Source organism: Rattus norvegicus, chromosome 5, assembly GCF_036323735.1.
Source record: "Rattus norvegicus strain BN/NHsdMcwi chromosome 5, GRCr8, whole genome shotgun sequence".
NCBI lineage: Eukaryota > Metazoa > Chordata > Mammalia > Rodentia > Muridae > Rattus > Rattus norvegicus.
Genome location: NC_086023.1, coordinates 34,426,663 through 34,450,105, shown reverse-complemented (window position 1 = coordinate 34,450,105; position 23,443 = coordinate 34,426,663). Strand labels below are relative to the sequence as shown.

At 39.1% G+C, this 23,443-nt stretch overlaps 1 protein-coding gene across 5 annotated transcripts in view; it reads left to right on the top strand.

Annotated features, from left to right (window-relative positions):
* The window catches only part of Ripk2 (receptor-interacting serine-threonine kinase 2), a 31,236-nt gene extending 9,703 nt beyond the window's left edge, over positions 1–21,533 (top strand). For 3 of the 5 annotated variants that reach the window (NM_001191865.1, XM_017593470.3, XM_039110221.2), the window contains exons 4-11: positions 3,761–3,918; positions 8,221–8,270; positions 9,248–9,409; positions 12,452–12,537; positions 16,179–16,265; positions 17,428–17,521; positions 19,734–19,895; positions 20,368–21,533. In NM_001191865.1, coding sequence (NP_001178794.1) covers positions 3,761–3,918; positions 8,221–8,270; positions 9,248–9,409; positions 12,452–12,537; positions 16,179–16,265; positions 17,428–17,521; positions 19,734–19,895; positions 20,368–20,705 — 1,137 coding nt within the window. In that variant the 3' untranslated portion in view covers positions 20,706–21,533. Of the gene's footprint in view, positions 1–3,760; positions 3,919–8,220; positions 8,271–9,247; positions 9,410–12,451; positions 12,538–13,702; positions 13,827–16,178; positions 16,266–17,427; positions 17,522–19,733; positions 19,896–20,367 lie in introns of those variants that run through there. The other 2 variants (XR_005504472.2, XR_005504473.2) reach the window with 2 other exon arrangements.
* The last annotated feature ends 1,910 nt before the right edge of the window (positions 21,534–23,443 follow it).

Here is a 23,443-nt window from a genome sequence, read left to right as displayed (position 1 = left end):
GGCATACTGTAGCCCTGCATAGAATGGGGGAACGCAAATAAGGAGTAACTTCTGAGTTCTTAGTACTAAGTGCAGCTCACTCTGTTCTTATATGCCTATTGGTATAGGACACAGTGTCCTATACCAATTGATGATTTTAAATATTAAAAATGTTCAAAGAAACACTTATCCCTCCACTACTTAATAGAGTAGTTGGGCCAATAGAAAATTTTAACGGAGTCATGAGAAAAATTTTTAAAAATTACCGAATACACTTCCTTTTTCTTGATGTAAAATGGTAGTTTGGGAAGAGAAAGAAAGGTCAAGCTTGTAGCCCAGGCTTCCTGAGAGGGAGTGAGGGACTAGCTCGGGGTATCTCATCCTTTCTACAGGACCTGTGGTTACCTGCTGTCCTTGTGAGAGTCCCTGCTCCCAGAGGACACAGCATCCGTGTGAATAACTGATACTTTCTTAAATGACCAAACGTCCTTCCCTGTACTTTCGGCCATTAGTTCTACCTCGTGTTTATTGGTCAATGTAATAAATTCAGTTCTTCTCCGGTACAAAAGCTGTCCTAATATTTGGATTGCAAAGGTCCCTCTGCTTCTCATGTTCACTAGGCTATTTCCCTTTCTTCTGCTAAATAGCTTTGCCTCCTTTCATCAGCTCCTTGTTGTATGCTCTTTAACCTCTTGTTACATAGACGCATGCTTTAGCCTTAGTCTCACATTTTGATCCCTAGAACTGAACAAAATACACCTGACATCACCTGATGAATATGGATTTGAGTCTAAGAGTGGCTTTTGTGCCCCTACATACTTAATAAGTTTCTTATCAGGCACAGTAGGCCAGTGTTGTCTGTAATTCTAGCACTTGTGAGGTGCCAGCCAGTGGATGAGGTTTGAGGCCAATCTGACACTGAGACCCTATCACAGGAAAGAGGAAAAAGGGGAGAAGGGGTTAGTAATTTACCAGTTGCCATGGACAGTTATGCTACTCAAATTGGACTGACACGCAGAGGTCCCGAGAGGATTCTTTATGTTTGTGTTGTTATTGTTGTTGCTTTCACGTGTTATTGTTCAAGCTACCTCTCCTTATCGTGTACTTTTTAGAATTCCTTTTGTACAGCATCAGATCTGATCCTGTTGTTTGGGTAAGATTTCAGCCTCCATTAAGAACAGAGTAGCACAGTGTAGCCTTAAGTAGCCCTAAGAATCTTTCTACACATTAATCCAATCCTTCCGTTAGTCCATACTTTTAGGAAATCACCATTGAGCTTCTTAGGGACATACATTCTTGCATTACCATTCTAGTTTCTCCGTAAGACTCCTAAAGGAGTCCTTGTGACTGCTTGGTCACTTACTCCATCTGGACCAGTCAGTCCTTCTGTCAAAACCACCCAGTTCCTCGCTATATCCTGGGCCTATGTTTCCCCATATTTCTCACCAACTGACATGACTTTCTTAATTAGCGTGACTAATTAGTTCAGTTTGAAAGGTGTGGATGCCTGATGGCTAATTAGTTAAGAACAAAACAAGCAAACAAACAAAAACCACTTTTTCTTGTGCAAAAGCCTCAAGCAGCCCAGACCAGCCACTGAGATTAAATTTCATGAAGAAAACAATTTAGCTTGAATTGTTAACTTCCACATGCCTAGCAAATGCTGTATAGAAGAAGTGAGCCAATGAATTCCACATCTTCAGTGTGTAATAAATACATCTGCTCAGTTAATAGCCATGTATGTTGTTATAAACATAAAACAAAATATCCTACAGATGCAAACTTAAGTTGGTGGTATGGTAGCAATGCTATCAAAGAGATTTGTCTTATTTTATTATTTGTGGGACAACCTTGTTATGCAAACTGTAAAATTTAGTACTACTCTTTGTTTTTCATGAATTCTTAATGGTTTCAGCATTTTCTGATTACTCTTAAAGTTTCCCTTTTGATACCTTGAAATGCCCCTTTGCAAACCCTTCTAAAGGTTTTGGGTTTTGTCTGGGTTTTTGTTTTGTTTTGTTTTTCTTTTTCTTTTTTCTTGGTTAAAGGAATGTCTTTTAATAGGATGGATACTTGAAAAAAAATCAACATTTTTTCCTTTTTTGAAACTCAGACTGATATTACTTTCTAAATTTTTTTCTTTTTAGTTTATAATAATCTTTAGACATACACGCATTGGTAATAGTAACTAACTCCTGTGGCTAGCGTGCCACGTGACAGATGCTCTCCTGAATCATCCCTCGAAAGACTGGTTTGAATTATCTCAACATACTTCTACAGGGTGCATTACCCCCAGTTACGAATGCATAACGTAGGGCACAGAGAAATTAAAGTTTCCTCAGGGTCACACAAAAATCCTGGTAGAATTAGACTGTAAATTGGAATGACCTCGACTCCAGAGCCCAGGGTTCTTAGCGGAAGCTTCGTTGCCTTTAGAGCTAGCCAGGCCTGGGTGTCCAAGTTCAGCAGCATGTCCCCCCGTGTCTAGTTTGTTTTCTCTTAAGCTTATGGTAAGGTATGAAAGGTTTGTATATTCTGTTTATGATGAGCTGGGAACTGAAATGTTTGTCTCGTTCATCTAAACCCAGATATAAATTATTTTTTTTTCTATACAATCCTGGATGGAGCCCACCCTACTTTGTTAACTTCTTCAGTACGTATTGTTAAGTCTAAGCAATTTAAATGTTTTAATTTTCCCATACTCCTTGATCACTAAATAGGATTTCTGTTCTTACGTTTTACCTTTTTTTTTAAAAATTAAGGAACCTTTTAAACTATAAGAAACTTACATAGCCTATGTTATATAACATATACACAAGATTACAACTGAAATAAAGCTGTAAAACACGTACTGAAAATAAAGACTGCCTACCATTGGTTAATTCCTTACCTGTGTATTCTCAGGGACACACACATATGTGATATGTACCCATCCAAAGTGATCCTTTTTTTTTTAAAGATTTGCTTATTTATTATATATGAGTACACTATAGCTGTCTTCCAGCACGCCGGAAGAGAGCACCGGATCTCATTAAAGATGGTTGTAAGCCACTGTGGTTGCTAGGATTTGAACTCAGGACATGTAGAAGAGCAGTTGGTGCTCTTAACCACTGAGCCATCTCTCCAGCCCCCAAAGTGACTCAATAGTGAGCAGAAAGCATGTAATGGTGACTTTTACTATTATTTTACTTATTTTAACATTTAGCAACACCACTTTTAGAAGAATAATACCATACAAACCTGGGCTGGCAAACTGTCTCAGCTACACAAGTGCTTGCTGCCAAGCCTAATGGCGAAGTTTCATCCCAAGAACCCACGTGATGGGAAGAGAGAACAGGCTCCTGAGCTGGCCTCCCATGACCACACACATACACATACATACACAAATGAGTAAATTTAATAAAAAGACTTAGTAAGGACCATTAGACCTGATCTGTAAGCCACGTATATGGCATATGAGGAGGGCTAGTCGATGGTAGGGATTGGAAACCACAGCCTACCTTGAAGCTTCTTGACATAAAAACTATATTGAGTATATAGACTATTCACATTCTGAAACAACTAGCATCCCTGTAAGATTCTGCTACAGACCTCATTGGTGTATAGTACATGTGGAGTTATTGGTAATAGCACTACAGTATTTAATTTGTAAGAGGTTAGAATATTGATAGAAATCACTTTTCTGGGTATGATAGCCATTATAAATGCAGTATATGAAAACAATGGCAGCTGATCCTTGAACCGTTTTTTAATTGAATTTTAATTCAACTCCCACTCACAGATTGCAGATTTCGGTTTATCAAAATGGCGCATGATGTCACTCTCCCAATCACGGAGCTACAAATCTGCACCCGAAGGGGGAACGATCATCTATATGCCACCTGAGAACTATGAACCGGGACAGAAATCAAGGGCCAGCGTGAAGCATGATATATACAGGTACAGGCTGTTGTTATTTTTTTTAGTTGAAACATAAAATTAATCAGCCAGAATTTTCCAGCTCCATTTTGTAAGATTTTCTTCTAAGAACTTACAGTGAAAATAATTAGTCCACAATGGTTGATGTTTTTCAAATTAAACCCTTTTACTTTAAGCAATTTCAACATTGTTTAAAACTATGAAGGTGTTTAGTTTGTCCTGTGAATATATAACACTGCTCAAAGGTTTTCAGCTTAAGTGACTCAAGAAAGTATATATAAGCAACAGTCCATAATGTTTAATCACTGTTACTTACACATTACTCACATGAATTGCTTGCTACTGGGTTTAAGAAGAAGTCATAGAAACATCTTTTCTTGATATAAAGGTATATATGCTGATTATATAACTTTCTAGTCAAGACATATCATTTACTACTACAAGCACTTTCATTTTTACTGTTAATTATTTATTAAAGATTGAAAGTTTTCTGTTGCTGAGGTGGAAGAAACATTGATCAAATTCAAGCTGGGGAGGACAGCAACTATAAACAGATTGAGAACCCTGGAGGCAGGAGCTGATACGGGGGCCATGGAGGGGTGCTGCTTACTGGCTTGCTTTCCCATGGCTTACTCAGCCTGCTTTCCTATAGAACCCATGACCAGTAGCCCAGGAATGGCCCCAACACACAATGTGCTGCGCCTTCTCCCTCAGTCACTGATTTTAAAAATGCCCTACAGCAGGAACTTATGGAAGCATTTTCTCAATTGAGGGTCCCTCCTCTCTGATGACTCTAGCTTGTGTCAAGATGACATAACACTAACCAGTACCTCGTCTTATAAAACAGTTGGGGGAACACTAGTATTGTGTCTTCTTTAAAAGTTTGACAGAGAGCCAGGAATGGTGGTTCAGGCCTCTATCCTAATACTCAGGAGGCTGAGGCAAGCAGATCTCTGGTCTATATAATGAGTTCCAAAACAGCCAGGGCTACATAGAGGGATTCTGTCTCAAAACGAAGAAAAAAGCAAAAAGCTTAATAGAATTTGACAATGAATTCATCTAGTCCTGAGATTTTCCTTGTTAGGAGTCGTTACTGTAACATAGGTGTCAGTGATTGCTAGTGTCTCTATGTGTGTGTGTGTGTGTGTGTGTGTGTGTGTGTGTGTGTGTGTGTGTGTGTACATATCTTGATTTAATTTTAGTTAGTCATATTCCTTACCATTTCTTTTGGATTTTCCAGGCTTTTTTTAAAAAATGAGATTTCAATTAGTCTTTGTATATTATTGAAAATAAAAAAAGTAGCCTCCCCTTTTCGTCTCTAATTTTATTAATTTTAGCCTTCATCTCTTGACTGTTCATCTAAAACTTTGACCATCATTTGTTTTTAAAGAACTCTTTTTATATATAGTTCCTAGGCTGGAGAGATGGCTTAGCTGCCTAGACTCACAACAAAAATAGATATTGTTCTGGTCTCCATCTCACTAAGTTCTGCCCTGATCTTTGTTACCTTATTATTTGAGATCTTTCTGGTTTTTAAAGCACTCATTGTTGGCATTTCATCTAGGCTCCACCTGCCTGGCAACAGCCAGATATGCTGAGTCACTGGAAAAGGGACTGCTTGCCCCCTCCTCTCTCTCTCTCTTGCTTTCTTTTCTTGATTGTCTTGCTCTTGCTCTTGCTCCCTTACTCTCTTCCCCCTCTCTCCCTATTCCCCTCTCCCCATCTCTCCATGTGCTCATGGCCCGCCCCTCCCTCCCTCCTTCTTCCCCTCCCCCATCCCCTCCCCTCCCCTCCCCCCTCCCCTCCCCTCTCCTCTCCTCCCTCTGTCCTCCTGCCTTTCCCTGTTTCTACTCTCTCAGCTCCCCTCCTGTGCCCTAAATAACCCCATTCTATACTTATACCTGTGGCTGGTCCCTCAGAGGGAAGGGATGCCTTAGCATGAGCCTGCACCCTCTTCCCTCTTAACATACATAACATACTGTGTGCCTCCACCAAACAATCCCTGGCTTCCTTTCTTACCTGTTATGAAACACAACACCCCTAGCTACAAATGTACCTCTTACACCTTGTAAGTTGTGCTTTCACTTTCATTTGATTCTAGGAACTTTTAAGTTTTCCCTCTGGTTTCTGGAATGACCCAGTGGCAATCCAAGAGTTCATTCTTCAGTCTCTATATACTTGTATAGTTTTTGTAGACTTTCTTCCCACATTTTGATTTCTAGTTTTGTTACTCTAGGAGCCTAGAAGATATAAGATACAAGAGGCGTTTTGTTATTGTTGTTTTGTTTTGTTTTGTTTTGATTCCTTTGACTTTATTTGTAGCCTAGAATGTCTGGTTTAGAGACGGCCCTTTGGGCTGCTAAGAAAAGTGTGTGTTCTGTTTCAGTTAGATGAACTATTCAGCAGACATATGCTCAATCCATTGACCTACCACCGTGTTTAGTTTGGTTGGCCTAACTATTGACTGATTGAAATCACCCACTATTGTTTCAAAAATTAGACCTCTCATGTCCATTTGTCTGTTTTATGAAATTAGGTGTGCCAGAGTTTGTTGCATATATATTTACAGCTGTTACTTTTCTTTCTTTAGGAAATTCTTTTTTTTAATATTTATTTATTTTTATTTTATGTGCATTGGTGTTTTGACTGCATGGGTGTCTGCATGTGTCAGATACTCTAGTTCTGGAGTTACAGAATATTTTGAGCTGCCATGTGGGTGCTGGGAATTTCATCTACACTCCATCCCACAGTTCCACAGGTCCTCTGGAAGAGTGGTCAGTGCTCTTAAACCACTGAGCCATTTTTAAAGCCCCTGTTACTTCTTTTTAATGTGGGGTGATCTTCCTTGTCTCTTCTGACTAATTGTGGTTGGAAGTTGACCTTGTCTTGAGAATAACTGCTCAACTTGCTTTGATAATTGGTTTATTTCTACCAATAAGGCTCGATTATTAGAGACAACAGAAGTAGGATCTTGTTTCTTAATATAGCCAGTTCTGTCTCCTTATTGGTGAGTTGAGACCATTTTCATCTACTGTGCCATGAAACACTCATGAACCCCCAGAAAGACCACCAAGGAACTGAATTCAATGTAATCGCATTGGTGTCTCTTTATTCAAGCTCGATCTTGGGCTTCCCACCAACCGTGACACAGCAGGAAGGTGGAGCCCTAAGCCTAGTTTTAGGCAAGCATTTATAGAGGCAAGAAAGGGGTATCTAGCCTGGTACACATCTGATTGGTGGTCCATTATGACCTTTAACATAATTGGCTGGTGCTGGCAGCCAAACCATAAAGTTAACTTCTGCTTTCCTCCTGATTGGTGGTTGTTAGAAAGTGAAGCATCAGGAGTGGGCTTGTAGCCTGTGGATGTAGATTTGTTGGGGAATAACCCAGAAACTGGTGTTAGACACAGGTCTTGTTGGGGGAGTAGCCTGGAAACTGGTGCCAGGTATCCTGTTAGTTAATTTGAGTTCAACCTTCGGTTAGGTTCTCTAAGATGGAGTCTAAACCCAAAAGATCTGGTCTCTTCATGTCCACGGTTACTGTTGGGAGATGGAACTAACTGCTTCCTGCAGTGTGGTTGGTTGCCCTTCTGTGGCTTGGATTATGCTTTGTTCTTTACTTTCTCCCCTATTGGTATCAGAAATTTGAGAACAAGACTGGCATCAATGTCCTTATCATTTGCTTCTTGAATTATGTTTTCATGTCAGAGCTCTATATCCCCTAAGGGGGCAAATGTAGAAATATTTGTACTTGATTTGGGTGGGATTTTTCTCTTTAATCCTCACTTTGCTCAAAGATAATATGTTGGTACCTAATCAAGTTCACACATTCTTTTTGAACATGTAGTTCACCTGAAGGTACTGTAGAATTTCTATTTTCGACTCATTTATTCCAAATATAAACTCTATTCAGCTTAACTAGGTAATGTGCAACTGAACTGTAATCGCTGAAATACTTGCCCTGTGAAAAGGGAAAGTCAGTAGAACAGAACTACATTACACAGTCTTCTGTTATTGCTCTTTATGGGAAAAATAAGGACGTCATATCAGAGAGTACATTTATCTGAATGTTTAGGATAAATTATCACAAACATTTATCCTGGTAAGTAACAGCATTAGGCCATTATTGTGGTAACTTCATATTGGTCATTAAAATTAATTATTTTTAGGAACAGTTTCAGTTACATATAAACATTCACCATCCTGACTGGGCATGGTGATTCTTTACATTCTCATCTTCAAAAGTGATGTCATTGTTAAATAATGCTATACTGGTTTATATACAAAGTTTGCTAACAATTTATAACTTTCTAACTTAAATAGCTATGCGGTTATCATGTGGGAAGTGTTGTCCAGAAAACAGCCTTTTGAAGGTATGTATAGTATTATTCTAGGGGGTATCATTTGGTTAGTGCACATTTCTCAACTGTGTAAACCTCACCAGATTTTAAATATACCAGCCATTCATTTTGTGCACAAAATATACTGTACAAGCATAGCAGTATATCACTTATGCCTCTATGCATACTATAAAGTATACTAGATTAAGGATAGGTTATGAAGAGTGTACTTGGTCTTAAAGATCAGAAAAATTTAAATTCTAGTTCTTGTTCTAGCATTAACTGACTCTGTGATTAAGCCATAAAATCTCACGTCCTCATTTTTGTCCTTTGCAAAATGAGAATTTCTTTTTTGAGACAGAGTCTCACTATGTAATTCTGACTGTCCTGGTGGAACTATGTAGACTATAGACCAAGCTAGCCTTGAACTCACAGATCTGCCTGCCTCTGCCTCCTAAGTGCTAACATTAAAGGCATGTGCCATCACACCTGTCTTTATTACTGTTTTCAAGATCCTGGTAGCTATAAAACTCTATGTGAAAATTTAATTGTTATTCCTTCTATAAATACCAACAGATATTGAAATACAACCTTTGTCGTTCCCAGATAATATTGGAGCATCTTAATTTGTTTTTGAACTTTGTAATGTTGAACTTGTTGCATCATGAATATTCTTAACCTTTCAGCGTTTTAGCAGACAGCATTTATCTCTCATTCACTTTAACTATTAGTTACTGTCCCTTGTTGGCTCTGCTAGGCTCTGCTGAGCTCTGCCTGGTTTGGCTCTTCTCACAGCAAATCAAATGACTTGTCTAAATCTAGAACTAAGGAGGAGGAGCTGTAAAATTCCTCCCATGAGAGGTGTACCAGGCTGACAGTGGCTGGGATGTAAGTTCTCTTTACATAGAGGGGTATTTTGAATTGAACTAACACTTTTAAGATATCCTCATTTTGATTTGAATTGTGTTAGTAATGTCTTTCCAGTTAATGAAATACATTTGTTTTGACAGAGGTCACCAATCCTTTGCAGATCATGTACAGTGTGTCCCAGGGACATCGGCCTAACACCAGTGAGGAAAATTTGCCATTTGATATACCTCATCGAGGTCTCATGATCTCTCTAATACAAAGTGGATGGGCACAAAACCCAGATGAGAGACCATCCTTCTTGAGTGAGTGCACAGTTTTAATCTGGACCTTTGAATTATAGAAAATATAAGTATGCATAAATAAAGTATTCCTTGAAAATGTATGCCTATCTTGAAACTGTTCCATCAATTAATTGGCTCTTGTTGCTACATTTATATATGTAATTGCTCCTAGAAAAGATTTGAGAATTCCTAACAGAAAAGTGAAGATGTTTGGTAGTAGTATCCTTCTGTTCCTTTAGTGAATACTGGCCTTGTGCTCCCTCCTCACTGGGATGAGCAGAGGGAGCAAAAGCTAAGTATGATATCTCCTCAGTTTAACCTTCTTCCAGAGAAAGCATGGAGGGAATGAGTAAATAACAAAAACCCAGCTTGTGAAGTCAGTACTAAAGCGAGCGTCCTGAGAGGCATCCACAAGAAGAAAGGCAAAGGGTTTTTAGGAGCTTGTATTTTAGTTCTTGTTGGAAGCTTGAAACAGAGCCAGTCATTCTTGGACTAAGTAATTCCAGCAAAGAAAACATCCAAAGTAAAGATTCTGACATGAGAAGAAGAAAATGTTTTGTGATTTTGAGGAAGAAAGAGGAAGCCCATGAATGTAGAGTATAGTGAACAAAGAAGATGAAGGTGACCTAGAGAGTAAGGGAGTGGCTGCCAGCCCCTCACCATTCAACTCCACTGTAGTGGAAAGCCATTCGCTCCTGTCTCCTCCGGAAGCAGTGTGATCTAATTTAAGTTTAGGTCAGAATCCCTCTTGACTGCTGCATGGGGAAGTGACTGTGTGAGAAGAGAGAAGACAGTGAGGAGGCTCCCTCAGTGTTTGTCCAATTAAAGTGACAATTCTAGACACAGAAAAGTTATTCAAGGGGTTGGGGATTTGGCTCAGTGGTAGAGCACTTGCCTAGCAAGCGCAAGGCCCTGGGTTCGGTCCCCAGCTCCGAAAAAAAAAAAAAAAAGAAAGAAAAGTTATTCAAAGTTAAGGCATATTTCAAAGGGAGAGGAAGATCAGACCTCTAAATATAAAAAAATCTTAAGACCTTGGTTAGGCAGAGTTCTTAGATTTGAATCCATAGGACCTAAAAAAAAGTCAATAAACTTGGAGATTGAACTTTTAAAAATTACACCTTGTATTAAATCAAGTACCAGTGGGAGAGCTGGCTTACAGTAGAAAATGCTTTCTATAGAAGCTGAGGCCAGGAGCTTGGATTCACAGCACCCATATAAATGCTCTCCTGATATCCTGCAGCCTGCTTATAATCCCAGCTCTTGGGAGGAGAACAAACTGACTAGATAGACTAGCCTAGCTAGCTAGACTAGAGAAGTAGCCAGACTGGTGAGCTCTGGCTTCAAATGAGAGACCTGCCATGGCCTCAGTATAGAAAGTGGAGAGCAGTCCTTTGCAGATGCACATATATGCAAACATGCACACTATGTTCCCATCACACACACCACACACACACACACGCACACGCACACACACACACACAAGTAAACGACTAAGATGTTTGGAATACATTTTGATATCATATATCTATTGAAAGGACTTGTGTCTAGAAATAAAAAAGCGTTGTGACTCATCCAATAACAAGACAAATAGTACAGTTTTAAAACTGTAGATTGGGATTTCACCAAAGAAAATACATAGTTGACTAAAAGGCATATAAATGGGCAGTTCACATCACTAGAAAATACAGACGGAGAGAAACTAATCCAAGCCCATATTAGACCTCTGAAGCATTTCTTAGAAATTGTATAGAGGAACAAGGAAATAGGTTGCAAACAAAGACTGTAGTCTCTGTCTAAGAAGGAGTGCTCTAAGGAGGGAGAGGTCCGTCATGTCTACTCTGACTGTAGGCCATGTAATCAAGCTCTTAGCTGAGTGTGGTGGTGAGAGACAGAGGTAAGAGAATATATTAGACTCGGGAGTTTGAGGGTAACCTGTATGTGCACATATGCATGTATGAGTGTGTGCATGCGTGTGCATGTGTGTGTTTGTGCTTGTGTGCGTGTGTGTGCATGTGTATGTGCGTGTGTGTGTGCGCGCGCAAGTTCACGTGTGTACAAGCATATTCTGTCAGTGTCCAGACTTAGTTCTTTCCTTTCAGCACGGTGCTGGAATCAAGCTAAGGCAGTCAGTCTTCACAGCAAGCACCCACTGAGTTATCATCCTGGCCCACCCTCGTAGAATACTTCATTCATGCTAGATAAAAGCCCTTCAGCAGATAATTCAACTTGAAATATGTTCTCCTATTCTGTGGCTTTGATTCTCATTTTTTTTAAGGATATGTTCTCTCTAGAGCCAGGTTCTCAACCTTCCTAATGCTGAGACCCTTTAAATAAGTTCCTCACGTTGTGGTGACCCAAACCATAAAATTATTGTTGTTGCTACTTCATAGCTGTAATTTTGCTACTGTTATAAATCGTAATGTAAATATCAGATATGCAGGATATCGGACATGTAGGATATCCGATGTGCAACCCCTGTGAAAGGGTCATTCAACCCCCAAGAGGGTCACGACCCACAGGTTGAAAAGCACTGCTCTAGATTATAATTTTTCAAATTGTTTTTGGAAGTCTGGTTGTTGGGTTTCTGTAAATCTTAACTTTGACCTCACATCTAAGGATTTTTCCCTAACTCCCCTAACTCGAGGCTTTGAATATTTGCTCCTGTTTATACTTAAGTAAATGATCTACTGTGACTTAATGTTTATGTATGGTATGCAAATAAGGGTATAAATGACCTGTTTTAATATGGGTATTCAGATGGCTTAGTAAAGTTTACTTTAAAGACTGCCCTTGCCCTGTGGAATTTTAGGCCTCTGTGGAGAATCAGCTTTCCAGAATTGTGACAGTTCACTTGAAGGCTGCTAACTGGGTTCTGTTGGTCCTCATGTCTGTTTATGCCAGCAGTAAAATTCCTTAAAGTAATTGGATGTCATCGTTTTATTGAAAGATTGATGTGGAGCCTTATAAGATAAATGTTAACATTTCCTTTTAATTATTAGAAGTGATCTGAACTTAAAATTGTTGGGTTTTTGTTTTTTTGGTTTTTTTCTTTTCCTTATTTAGAATGCTTAATAGAACTTGAACCAGTTCTGAGAACATTTGAAGACATAACTTTTCTTGAAGCTGTTATTCAGCTAAAAAAATCAAAGGTAAATCTCCCTTTGAAACTTTGTAACTTAGAACTTTACAAAACTGAATGTCACTCCTGAAGTTTTAAATTAATTTCCCAGAAACAGGCTAGAATTGGGGGTTGGAGTTGGGAGAATTTACAAGGGTCAAGATTGTCACCAGTGGGCATTTCCATTTCTCTCAAATGGGCCACCTTCAGATTTAACAGTTTCAGAGTCTGCAGCATATCAGATGTGGACTTAGGATCTCTGCTAAGGGTCCTGTGCACAGCAAACGCCCTGTGTCACTCACAGCCGCGCATATGATAAGTGTTGTCTGTGTTTCCTTCTGTAAGTGCTAACACCTGCAGACTTAGTTCTAGCTCTTCTTTCAAGTACTTGGGATTTTTTTTGGGGGGGGGTTGTTTTGTTATGGTTGGTTGGGTTATTTTTGTTTTGTTTTGTTTTGAGATTTATCACCAAGTAAAACAGTCACATTTATGTTATATTTGATCCCCCAAAGTGTACTTTTATTCCTCGGCTTTTATTTTGTTTTCTCGCTCAAATACTTCACACTGCATAAACCAAACTGTCAGAAAAGTTAATGTAAACTACCTGGGACAGTTGTCTGATCAGTGTAGCTCTTGTGGATCAGAACAACTGAGGATTTATAAAGCATTTGTAGCTCCTTTAAGCAAAGTGAGCGTAGGCTAGCACTTGCTGGGTTTCATTCATTTGCACTGTGTATATGATAATCAGATTGCCAACTAGCCCAACTCTTGACTGATTAACAAGCATGATCTACTGTTTCTTTATTGACTGTGACAGTGTTTGCCTTCCCCTCTGATTTTGCTGGACCTACTAGCGCATGACCTTTCATTTAAAGATTAGTTTGTAAAAGAAACAGCCACTCATAATCAAAATAAAGACTTACTATAGCAATATTAATATCTAACTTTTCAATTTGACTCCATTGATGAACATGTCTTTTTTTTTTTTTTGCAAATACCATGGCGAGTATCCAAGTTTTAGAGGAACTAAATATGAACTCTGTATTCTTTTTCTAACATCTCCAACTCACCAATTTCTGAGTAGGGTTCAGACTTCTCCAGAGATACCAATGTCTGTTGTTAATGTCTGTCTTGTCTTTTCTTTTCTTCTCCTATTTTCTCCTTACAAATTTATCTTTTTCTCATCTTTCTCTAAGCGAAACTAGATGAGTAGGGACCTGGTGGTACCGTCCTGTAATCCCATCTACTTGGGTAGGCTAAGAGGAGGATTGCAGACTCAAGGTGTGCCTGGGCTACAGTGTGAGCTCAAGGCCAGCATGGGTAAGTTAGCTAGACCTGTCTCAAAATTAAAAATAAAAAGAGGGAGGGAACCTCGGGGTAGAGTTCAGTGGCAGAGCATTAAACAAAAAAGAAACAGACAAAGAAGGAAACACAGAGGCCTACTGTCTTGGCTGTGACGATAAAGCAAACTGTCCCACACCCCTTTTCTGTCTTCAAACACTTCAAGCACTCACATACTATATGTAAGGCTTGATGTTTAAAAGTTGTATCTTCTTAAGTAAAGTATATGTTTTCAGATAATTTAGTAATCACATGGTGGATTTATCATTGTTTTCATGTCACAGTGTTATTTTACATAAAGTTACAGTTGGGGAGGGTGAAGTCCTAGCTTCTTTAGATGGGATTATTGCACTATAGAAACGTTAGCCACACAACAGCCCAGACAGCGGGGTAGGGAGTTAGAGGCCAAGCATGGTGGTGCTTCTCATCCCAGCTGCTCTACAGGTACAGGCTGAGGAACTGAATTTGAAGCCAGGCCAGCCTGACAAACATAAACAGTATAATGAGACTCTGTCCTACACAAACACACGTCTAGAATGGCTTGTTTTACTTAGATTTTCTATATTTTAAGTTCTTTTAAAATTCTAGTTCTTACTATTTGGGTTTGTCCATGTTAAGTGTTTCCTATATCTTAAAAAAGAAAATAAAAAGTGAACCAAAAAATTTTTCTTTTATACTTTCTTATATTTTTCCTCTGGTCCATGAACAATTTGAATTATCTTAGCTCATTAGTTTGTTTTTTTTTTTAAAAAAAAAAGGATATTGCTTATAAAGAACTGTATTAGAAATGTTTCAGTAAAAGTCAGGAAAACTTTACATAACAGACATAGCCAAAAGCTAATTTAAAGATGCATATAGAATTTTACATGTGGTGTGGTGGTGCATGTCCTTAACCCCAGAGTCAGATGGCAAAGGCAAGTGGATCTCTGTACGTTCAGGAGGAAGATCCAGCTCCTCAGGGGTCACATAGTCTCGACCCGCACAGAGACGCTTGCTGAATGACAGCGTACCGAATAATAAACTAGATCACTGTGTATGCAGGCGGCTACGAGTCTTTTCCTCCCGCTGCAGCAGGAAGTTGTAGTGAGACGTGGAGAGCTTGGTGCAGAACCCCATGTAGAGGGGAAAAGTAAACTTAGCTATGTGTGGTACTTTTCACCTGTAATAACAGGATTCCGAAGCAGAGGCAGGTGGATTGTTGTGAGTTTTGGGGCCAGCATGGTCTAGGTAGTAAAATCCAGGCCAGCCTGACCCTAACTACAGAGTGAGATTCTGTGTGAAATGGAGTTGAGGCAGGGAGTAGACTTCCAGATTTGTTTTTAAATGACTTAGTAGTGATGACAGCTTGTCTAAGTCTAGATTATGGAGTCAAATTTAAATCACTTAAGTATAAAACTACTGCATTTAAGGAAGCAAATCACCTATATAGCACCTACCTTCCATTGAATACCTGCAAGTAATCTTAGGGCCCTTTTGCATGTATCACTTCTAATTCTCCTTATAGTAACCCTACTAAATGAGTATCCTTATCTTTAACATATAAATAGGAAAATTAATGTTAAGTTGCATCCCCTGGCCCTTGCACATGCAAGCAACCCTAATTAAACTCAGTACAATGATAGATAGATAGATAGATAGATAGATAGATAGATAGATAGATAGATAGATAGATAGATGTTATATATAGATAGAGATTTTTTAACTTTTTAATAAAAGTAGGACAGAGGGCAAGATGAGAAGTAGAGTTTCAAAGGGTGTAGGAGGGACATAAGAAGAAAATGGACTGATGACTGTGACCAATATACATAATAGATATGTAAGGGTCAGTTAGTGACACATCATGGGCTCTAGACTTGACCATGACATAAACACGAGTGCACACACACACACACACACACATGTATGAGTGCACATACACACACCATACCATGGTAAGACACTACCACCTATACATCAACCCAACCTTGGTTTCTTTTAAGTACAGTAAAAATAGTAATAGAATTTAGAGTATAGTCTATGAAATACAGTTTTGTATAGTAACAATCATGGATAGATAGAGCACACAGCAAAATTGAATGCCTGGCTGGAACCAAATTCTTTATTATCTCAATCTTTAAATAGTCCTGTTTGTAATTATTAAAGATGAAGCCGTAACATCTTAAAATAATATTTATTAGATCAAATAATGAATATGTGGCAGGATGCAAAGTCTGTTCCCTAGGCATTTCTTATTCTGTACTGTCTCTAATTAAGTTATATATTCCCAAATGATGTAGATTTTGTTTCCACTGATTTTTCTGTAAACACAAAACATGTGTATGTTTGTTCCAGATACAGAGTGCATCGAGTACAATTCACTTATGTGATAAGAAAATGGATTTATCACTGAACATACCTGCAAGCCATCCTCCACAGGAGGTACAAATATACCTGTTATACTAAACTTGAATATGAGAGGAACATTAAAACTCTTTTAGTCAAACATCTCTTATATAGATGGAAAACTAAAGTCCAGGAAGCATTAGCTAAGTAGTCATGACAGTCTCTAAGCTGAAATCTCACTCTTTGGATGATGCTCTAGGGCCGTGTATGGGTAAGTCATCAGTGATAATTTCACCACCGTTTTATACCACCCTTCTACCTCTTACAATAAATATTAAGTTTCTGCTGCTTTCCAAGAGCTATTTCTTTAATTGGTCATTTTTACGAATCATTTAAAGATTATATATCTATTTTACAGGTTCATAAGAGTAACAGTACATTCAAAAGAGCACTAAAGCATACCACATAGTTGTGTTTTTTTTTTACACTTGTGTATACAGCATGAGTACATGTGGATGTTTGCGTGTGTGTTAAAGGCTAACTTGCAGAAATCCATTCTCTCCTTTACTATGTGGTTCTCAAGGATCAAATTCAGGTTATCCACTTGGCTACCCACCGAAACACCACACTGACCCACAGTACATAACTTCAAAATCACTTTTATATAAAGCATCTGGTTTGATCATTGAATAATATGCTAATTTTTGATGAAGCATTAAAGCCAGAGAGTTTCAGTGAATTTTCGCAGGGCAGTAAGCAATCGGTGACAGAGCTAAGAGGGGAAATCTCCATAGTTTCTCCAAGCATTTCTCTGTGCCTTCAGGTTGAAGGAGCTGAGAATAAGCCTTTGCTCTAAATCAGTAGGTAACCACATGTTTCTCACTCATCATTATAGCCACTGAACAGGTCCTCTGAATCTGATGGCTTATAGTTATTTCCAGTATTGCCCCATCCCTTCCATTTGAGTTGATAAAGAAATTAAATTTAGAGATTAAGGATATAGCTCACCTGGCAAGTCTGGGGCTCTAGGTTCAATCCCTAGTAGAGAAGAGGGTGAAAAAGAAATTATATTCACTTGTGATGCTTTTATACCTTATTTCTTTGGCTCTGTAAACTATAATTTATAATAGCTCCGGTTTTCAATATTTGATAAGCAAGAATCTAGAAACTATAGCCATGTAATTTTAAAGATGATGCCTTTCTACAAAGCTTTACGTATATGACTCCCCTCAACCTGTTGACCCTCGGTTTACTTTAGGAATCATGTGGATCCTCTCTGCTCTCTAGAAACGCTGGTTCTCCTGGAACCTCCAGGTCTCTGTCAGCTCCTCAAGACAAAGGTTTTTTCCATGGTATGTCCATTTTTCAGTCAGCATGCTTACATAGCCTTTGCACCTTCTTTCAAATTATACCCTTGGCAGACAGATGTTGTGCATGAAACACATTTCTTATTTGCATTCATGCTCCATTTTTTTTAAAGTGACAAGTTGCATATGTAAAGGTAGGAGTGGCATGATGAACAAATATGTTTATATTAAAGGCATTCTGGGATCATGATGGAAAGGTTGTTTTTCTTAATTTCATAAGAAAAAAGAGAAGTGTTTCAAAGTTACCATAGTAACTATATTTTAAGAGGGATATAAATATATAGATATATAGATACAACTACAGGAAACAAGACACATTCTTAAGGAAGTATTTTTAATAGCTGTGTGAGGGAGCTAGTCTTAGACCTTGTTTATAGATTACGAACTCTCTCTGGATCACATAGCACATAGCTAGAAGATCCAAGATGAGTAAAGCCAGGCTCTTTGACGAATACTTTCATGTCACTCTACTGTATTATTCCATCATGAAGACCTTATTTCTGGCTAAAGGCTGACCTCAACTTACGACAGATAGGTATTCCGTAAAAAGAACAATATGGAGTCCAGAAGCAAGGAACAGTCAGTGTGTAATTTAGTTTGTCTTATACATAGAGTGAAAAAGAAGAGATAAAAAATGAAGGAGGATTACAGTGGTATCAGCAAGAATTCCTTGAGCCTGGAGAGATGGCTCAGGATAAAGAGTGCTTACTGCTTTTCCAGAGCACTCAGGCTCAATTCCCACCACCCACACAACATCTCAGAACTGTCACAGCTCCAGTTCCAAAGAATCTGCCACCCTATTCTGGCCTCCATAGACACTAAGTATTCACAGTGCATAGGCATAAATGCAGAACAAAACTCTTACACATACATATATATTTTTAATTTTAAAAAATTAATTAAAATAGAAAAGAATTCCTAAGTGACTGTCAAAAGAAGGGTATCAGATATAAATTTTTGCTTTAGGAAGGCTCATCCTGGTTGAAATTTGAAAAAAAAAATATTGTTTGGGAGTTGAGGGTAGATGTGGCTAGGGCATCACAAAGAGAGCCACACATGCCACGGTGCACATGTAGAGGTCAGAAGTCATCTTTTGAGAGTCACTTACCCCTTTCCACTGTGGATTGTGGGAATCAAATCGAGGTGAAGTTAAGTGTATTGACCCACCGAGCCACCATGATGGCTCTGCAGAAGCCACTTGAAGGGAAGAGGAGACTTGGAATAAGGACAATTAAAAGGGATAACAGGGAAGGCAGTGAGAGAGATTAGGACGACTCCCTGATACCTTATGACTGCTCACCTGAGCTGAGGGAGAAGGCCATGAAGCTAAATACTACATTGTTAAACTGTGAAAACACACAGCTCTTAGAACTAACAACTGGGGGTAGGGGTTGGGGATTTAGCTCAGTAGGCCCTGGGTTTGGTCCTCAGCTCCAGAAAAAAAAAAAGAAACTAACAACTGAAATGGGGTTCAGTTAAATGGATGGTGATTATGATTTACATTTTTTTTATGTTTTGTTTGTTTTGTTTAGTGCGTATTGGGGAGATGTGCAGTGAGCCTCTGAGAATGTTGAATGTGTTCAGTAGTGACAGAAAGATAATTACAGAAACAGGATAAACAGTTGGAACCCTGAAATTGTTTTCTAGAGGGGAAAGCGGAAAACACATGTCAAATATAGACTTATAGCACTTAAAAGTCCGGGTATCTGACAGACAGACATAAGACACATGTAAAGTGGAAAGGGGGAGTTCACAGGGAAGAAGGTTGAGATTGTGAGAACATCGGAAACTTCCTGATTTATAGTAAACATAGACCAGGCAAGTACTAACAGTAGTTAAAAACAAAAACTAGTCAGTATGAAGGTTTATTCCTCTAAAAAGTGTTGGCAGGGCCAGCTAGATGATTCTATGGGTAAAGGTACTTCTTAACAAGCCGGCAACCTGAATTTGATCATCTAAATTCACATAGTAGAAAGAGAGCTGAATCCTACATGTTGACCTCTGACCTTCACACACACACACACACACACACATGCACATATGCACATGCAAATATTCCAGGTATTTTCAGAATTGGATTTCTGAAGTAGCTTCAGTGACACTGCAAAACCAAAGCCGTTAGAGCCTACCTTCTATGTAACCCAGCCGTTGGTATTTTATCTAATGAAAGCTCTTCCTGTGATGAACTGTTCTGTAGGAGGACCTCAAGACTGTTCTTCGTCGAAGGCGTACCATTGTCCTGGAAATCACAGCTGGGATGGTATCATTTCTGTGTCACAAGAGGCAGCCTTCTGTGATCGCAGAGCCAGCTCGTGCTCCTTGACTGTGATAAGGCCACTGTTGGTTGAGAAAAGTTCAGGTGAGTGTATGCTGTGAGTTACACTGCAAATGCTGGTGTTTTCCTTACAAGTACCCGAAGCATTGATTCACTGTACAGTAAGTTTTCTTAGTTTTCATCCCATGCCTCATTTAATATTTGTTTAAGTAGGAAAGCATTTCCAAACTGAGTGCTGACCACATGCATTCTAGGAATCTCTAACCTAGAAGGAAGTGTAAGAGGAAGCCTTACTTTCACTGTTAGATAGGCAGGTACCCTTAATATTTGAACAAAACAAAAATTAAAGTCATTGTGCTCTACGACATAACATGTAAAAACATAATATTCTTTCTGGAAGGGGAATGGGGAGCTACAACTCAAGTCTCTGGTAGTTCCTGGATAATGGAAGAATGTTCAAAAAATACTCTTCACACCTTACTCACTCACGCAGAATCATACTCGTTGCCTGTGTCTGTCCTCGGCCCTGTAATTCTCATGCGCTGCTTTCTTGCAGAGCGCCCACAACCCGGGATAGCACAACAGTGGATCCAGAGTAAGAGGGAAGCCATTGTGAGCCAGATGACTGAAGCCTGCCTGAACCAATCCCTGGACGCCCTTCTGTCTCGGGACCTGATCATGAAGGAGGACTATGAACTCATTAGCACCAAACCTACAAGGACCGCAAAAGTCAGACAGCTGCTAGATACCTCTGACATCCAAGGAGAAGAGTTTGCCAGAGTTATAGTACAGAAGTTGAAAGACAACAAGCAGATGGGGCTTCAGCCTTACCCGGAAGTACTTTTGGTTTCCAGAACACCATCTTCAAATGTCCTTCAAAATAAAACCTTATAAGGGGGCCTTCTTTGAGGGGAAAGTCGGTTTACAAATGATTATTTATATTTCTGTTACCTGTATAATATTTGTATAAAAACATGAGAGTATTAGATGCTTCAGTGAAGGTTTTTGGAAGAGTCTCTTCCCATGACGTTGCAGTATTTTTTTTTAAATTAATATAAGTAAAAAGTTTGCATTATGCTGTGTAGTTCAGTTTTTATGTCAGCTTCACTACTTGAACTTTTTTTTAATGTGATAATCACATTTTTCTTATATGTAACAAGCCTTCGTTTCTGATGGAAGACATTTTCCCACTCACCTGACCTGTGGATTCCTCATTATTCCTCTAAAGTGCGGTTTGACATTACATAGCAGTGATATGGTGTTGCCCCTCTGCAACCCCAAGTTCAGATCTCCAGAGAGTTACTCATTTTTAAATTTGATTTACAAATTCTTTAGAAGGTGGTTTCAAGGAATACAAAGTGTATAAAGAAGAAAAAAAAGAGAGAGAGAGAGAATCTTTTACTAACACTGGCCGTCCGTGTACCTCTGCTTGACCTTTGCCTCCTGTCTTTCTCCAGAGCAAGCAGCCCATTGTGTATCCTGCTGCAGCCTGCTTCCGGCTCCTATTTTAAGAATATGCTGGTTGGGTAGAGGCCGGCCTTTGCTTCGCTATTTCCTTTGTAACACACCATGGTTTTTGAACTGAAGGGTACATCCGGTGTCTCCCCCAGCTCACCTAACTAACTCCGTTCAATTACCGCACAGCGGCCATGCCTCTCTGTGTTTGCTTTTCCAAGCGTGTTCTCAACTTCACGACAAACAATAAAAAGGCAATACAGTGTGCGTTCCTTTTATCTTTTGGTTCTTAGCTTATGTCGGTAAAGGTAACCTTTTTTCTGAAAACTGTTGACCAAAGTTAGACGTGAGAAATGGTATGAATTTGAAAGTTCAAACTTGTAGGAAGCGCCTGACTTGTAACTTAAAACAGTATGAATACGGGATAAAAGGACTTAGGTCAATGAAATATTTCTTAATTTGAAAAAAAGTTTAAACACCAAGGTTGGAGAGATGGTTCAGTACAGTTCTTAGGAGCACTGGCTGCTCTGTGAGAGGACCCAGGTTCTGTTCCTAGCACCCACATGATACCTCGCAATCATGAATAACTCCAGTTCCAGGGGATACAGCCCTCTTCTGGCCTTTACAGGCCACCAGGCAGGTGTGCAGTGCACTTCCACACAGGCAAAACACTCATATGTATCATATATGTAAGGGGGAATGTTTAAAGAGTTTAAATTCCGTTTTAAAGTAACATTTGCCTGTGGTATGACTCTTAGGGGACTTTCACAAACACAGAAATTTAAAGAGAAAAATAAAAATCAGACTCATGAGTTGCTATTGAATTCTTTTAAAAGTGTGAAAATGAAAACTCAGGTGTGGCAGTACACCTGTTATCCCAGAACACTGGAAATGGAATCATTCAGATCAAGAGTTCAGAGTCATCCTTAGCTACTTAATAAGGTCAGAGCAACCCTGGGCCATCTGAGATTCTGTATTCAATAGACTACAAAAGTTTATCTTGGGAATTAAAAAAGAAGAAGTATTTTTAACTACTCTGTTTTAGTCTCTTTCTTTCTCTCTCTCTCTCTCTATCCCTCCTTCTTCCCCTCTCTCTTATCCTGATGATGTATGACTTGTGTAGATTGATAGAATGAAATTTGCCCTGCTCTTTCCTTTTGCTGCGAAGTCTACGATTCATAATGTGTGATCCATTGTCTGTGGTTACATGTTTGTGCCCACCTGTTTCTCTCCTATGACTTACTGTAAGGAACGCACATGTTTAGTCACCCGTTGTCACAGCCCCACAACTTCCTACATGATTAAAGCACCCTGAACAATAAGATGGTGTCACTGGGCAGTCGTGGCACAAGCCTTTAATCCTAGCACTAGGAAGGCAGAGGCCCGCAGATTTCTTGAGTTTGAGGCCAGCCTGTTCTATAGAATGAGTTCCAGGACAGCCAGGGCTACACAGAAAAACCCTGTCTTGGAAAGCACTCCCCTCCCCCCCCCTAAAAAAAAAAAAACAAACCCAAGAACCTATGGTGTTAAGAATCAAAGTGAATCTTCAGCGAGCTGTCCTCCTTTAGTGGAATTACTAGTCTCACGGATGATTCTTTTTGAGGGAGGTGATACCCTATGCTAAGTATGACCAGTCAGCACACATAGAGTAGGCACTTTCTAAATAACTCCAATGAATAGTGAAATGAAAGCTGCAGAATGGAACAAGGTGCTCCCTTTAAGTCCCGCTTCCCAAGTTGTATGCAAATACAGAGTAGTAAGTGGAATTATTTTTAAGTAGAACAAAAATCCAGAATGTTTATCACTTGGGCCTCCTAATAATGGTTTTTGGTTTGTTTTGAACCTTCTCATTAAGGAAAGGAGAGTGGCTTAATTTTGTGCCAATCATGTGTGTTCTTAATTTTGATCAACCTTATTAAAGAGTTCAAGCACAGAACTTCAGAAACAATACTCGGCGAGAATTTTATAATTATTTGTAACCTTATTTTGAAAAGGAATTTCTATCCAGCAATGGTACTGTTTGTCTCTATGCCTTAATATATAAAGTTTTATAATATCCAAATCAAATGACAGTATAAGGTATTAAGTATATGATAATAAAAACAGTTCATGAACATGCCAGCAGTCACTGAAATAGAGTAAGTGCTAAGACTCCATCACTCTAGTCCAGCACTGAT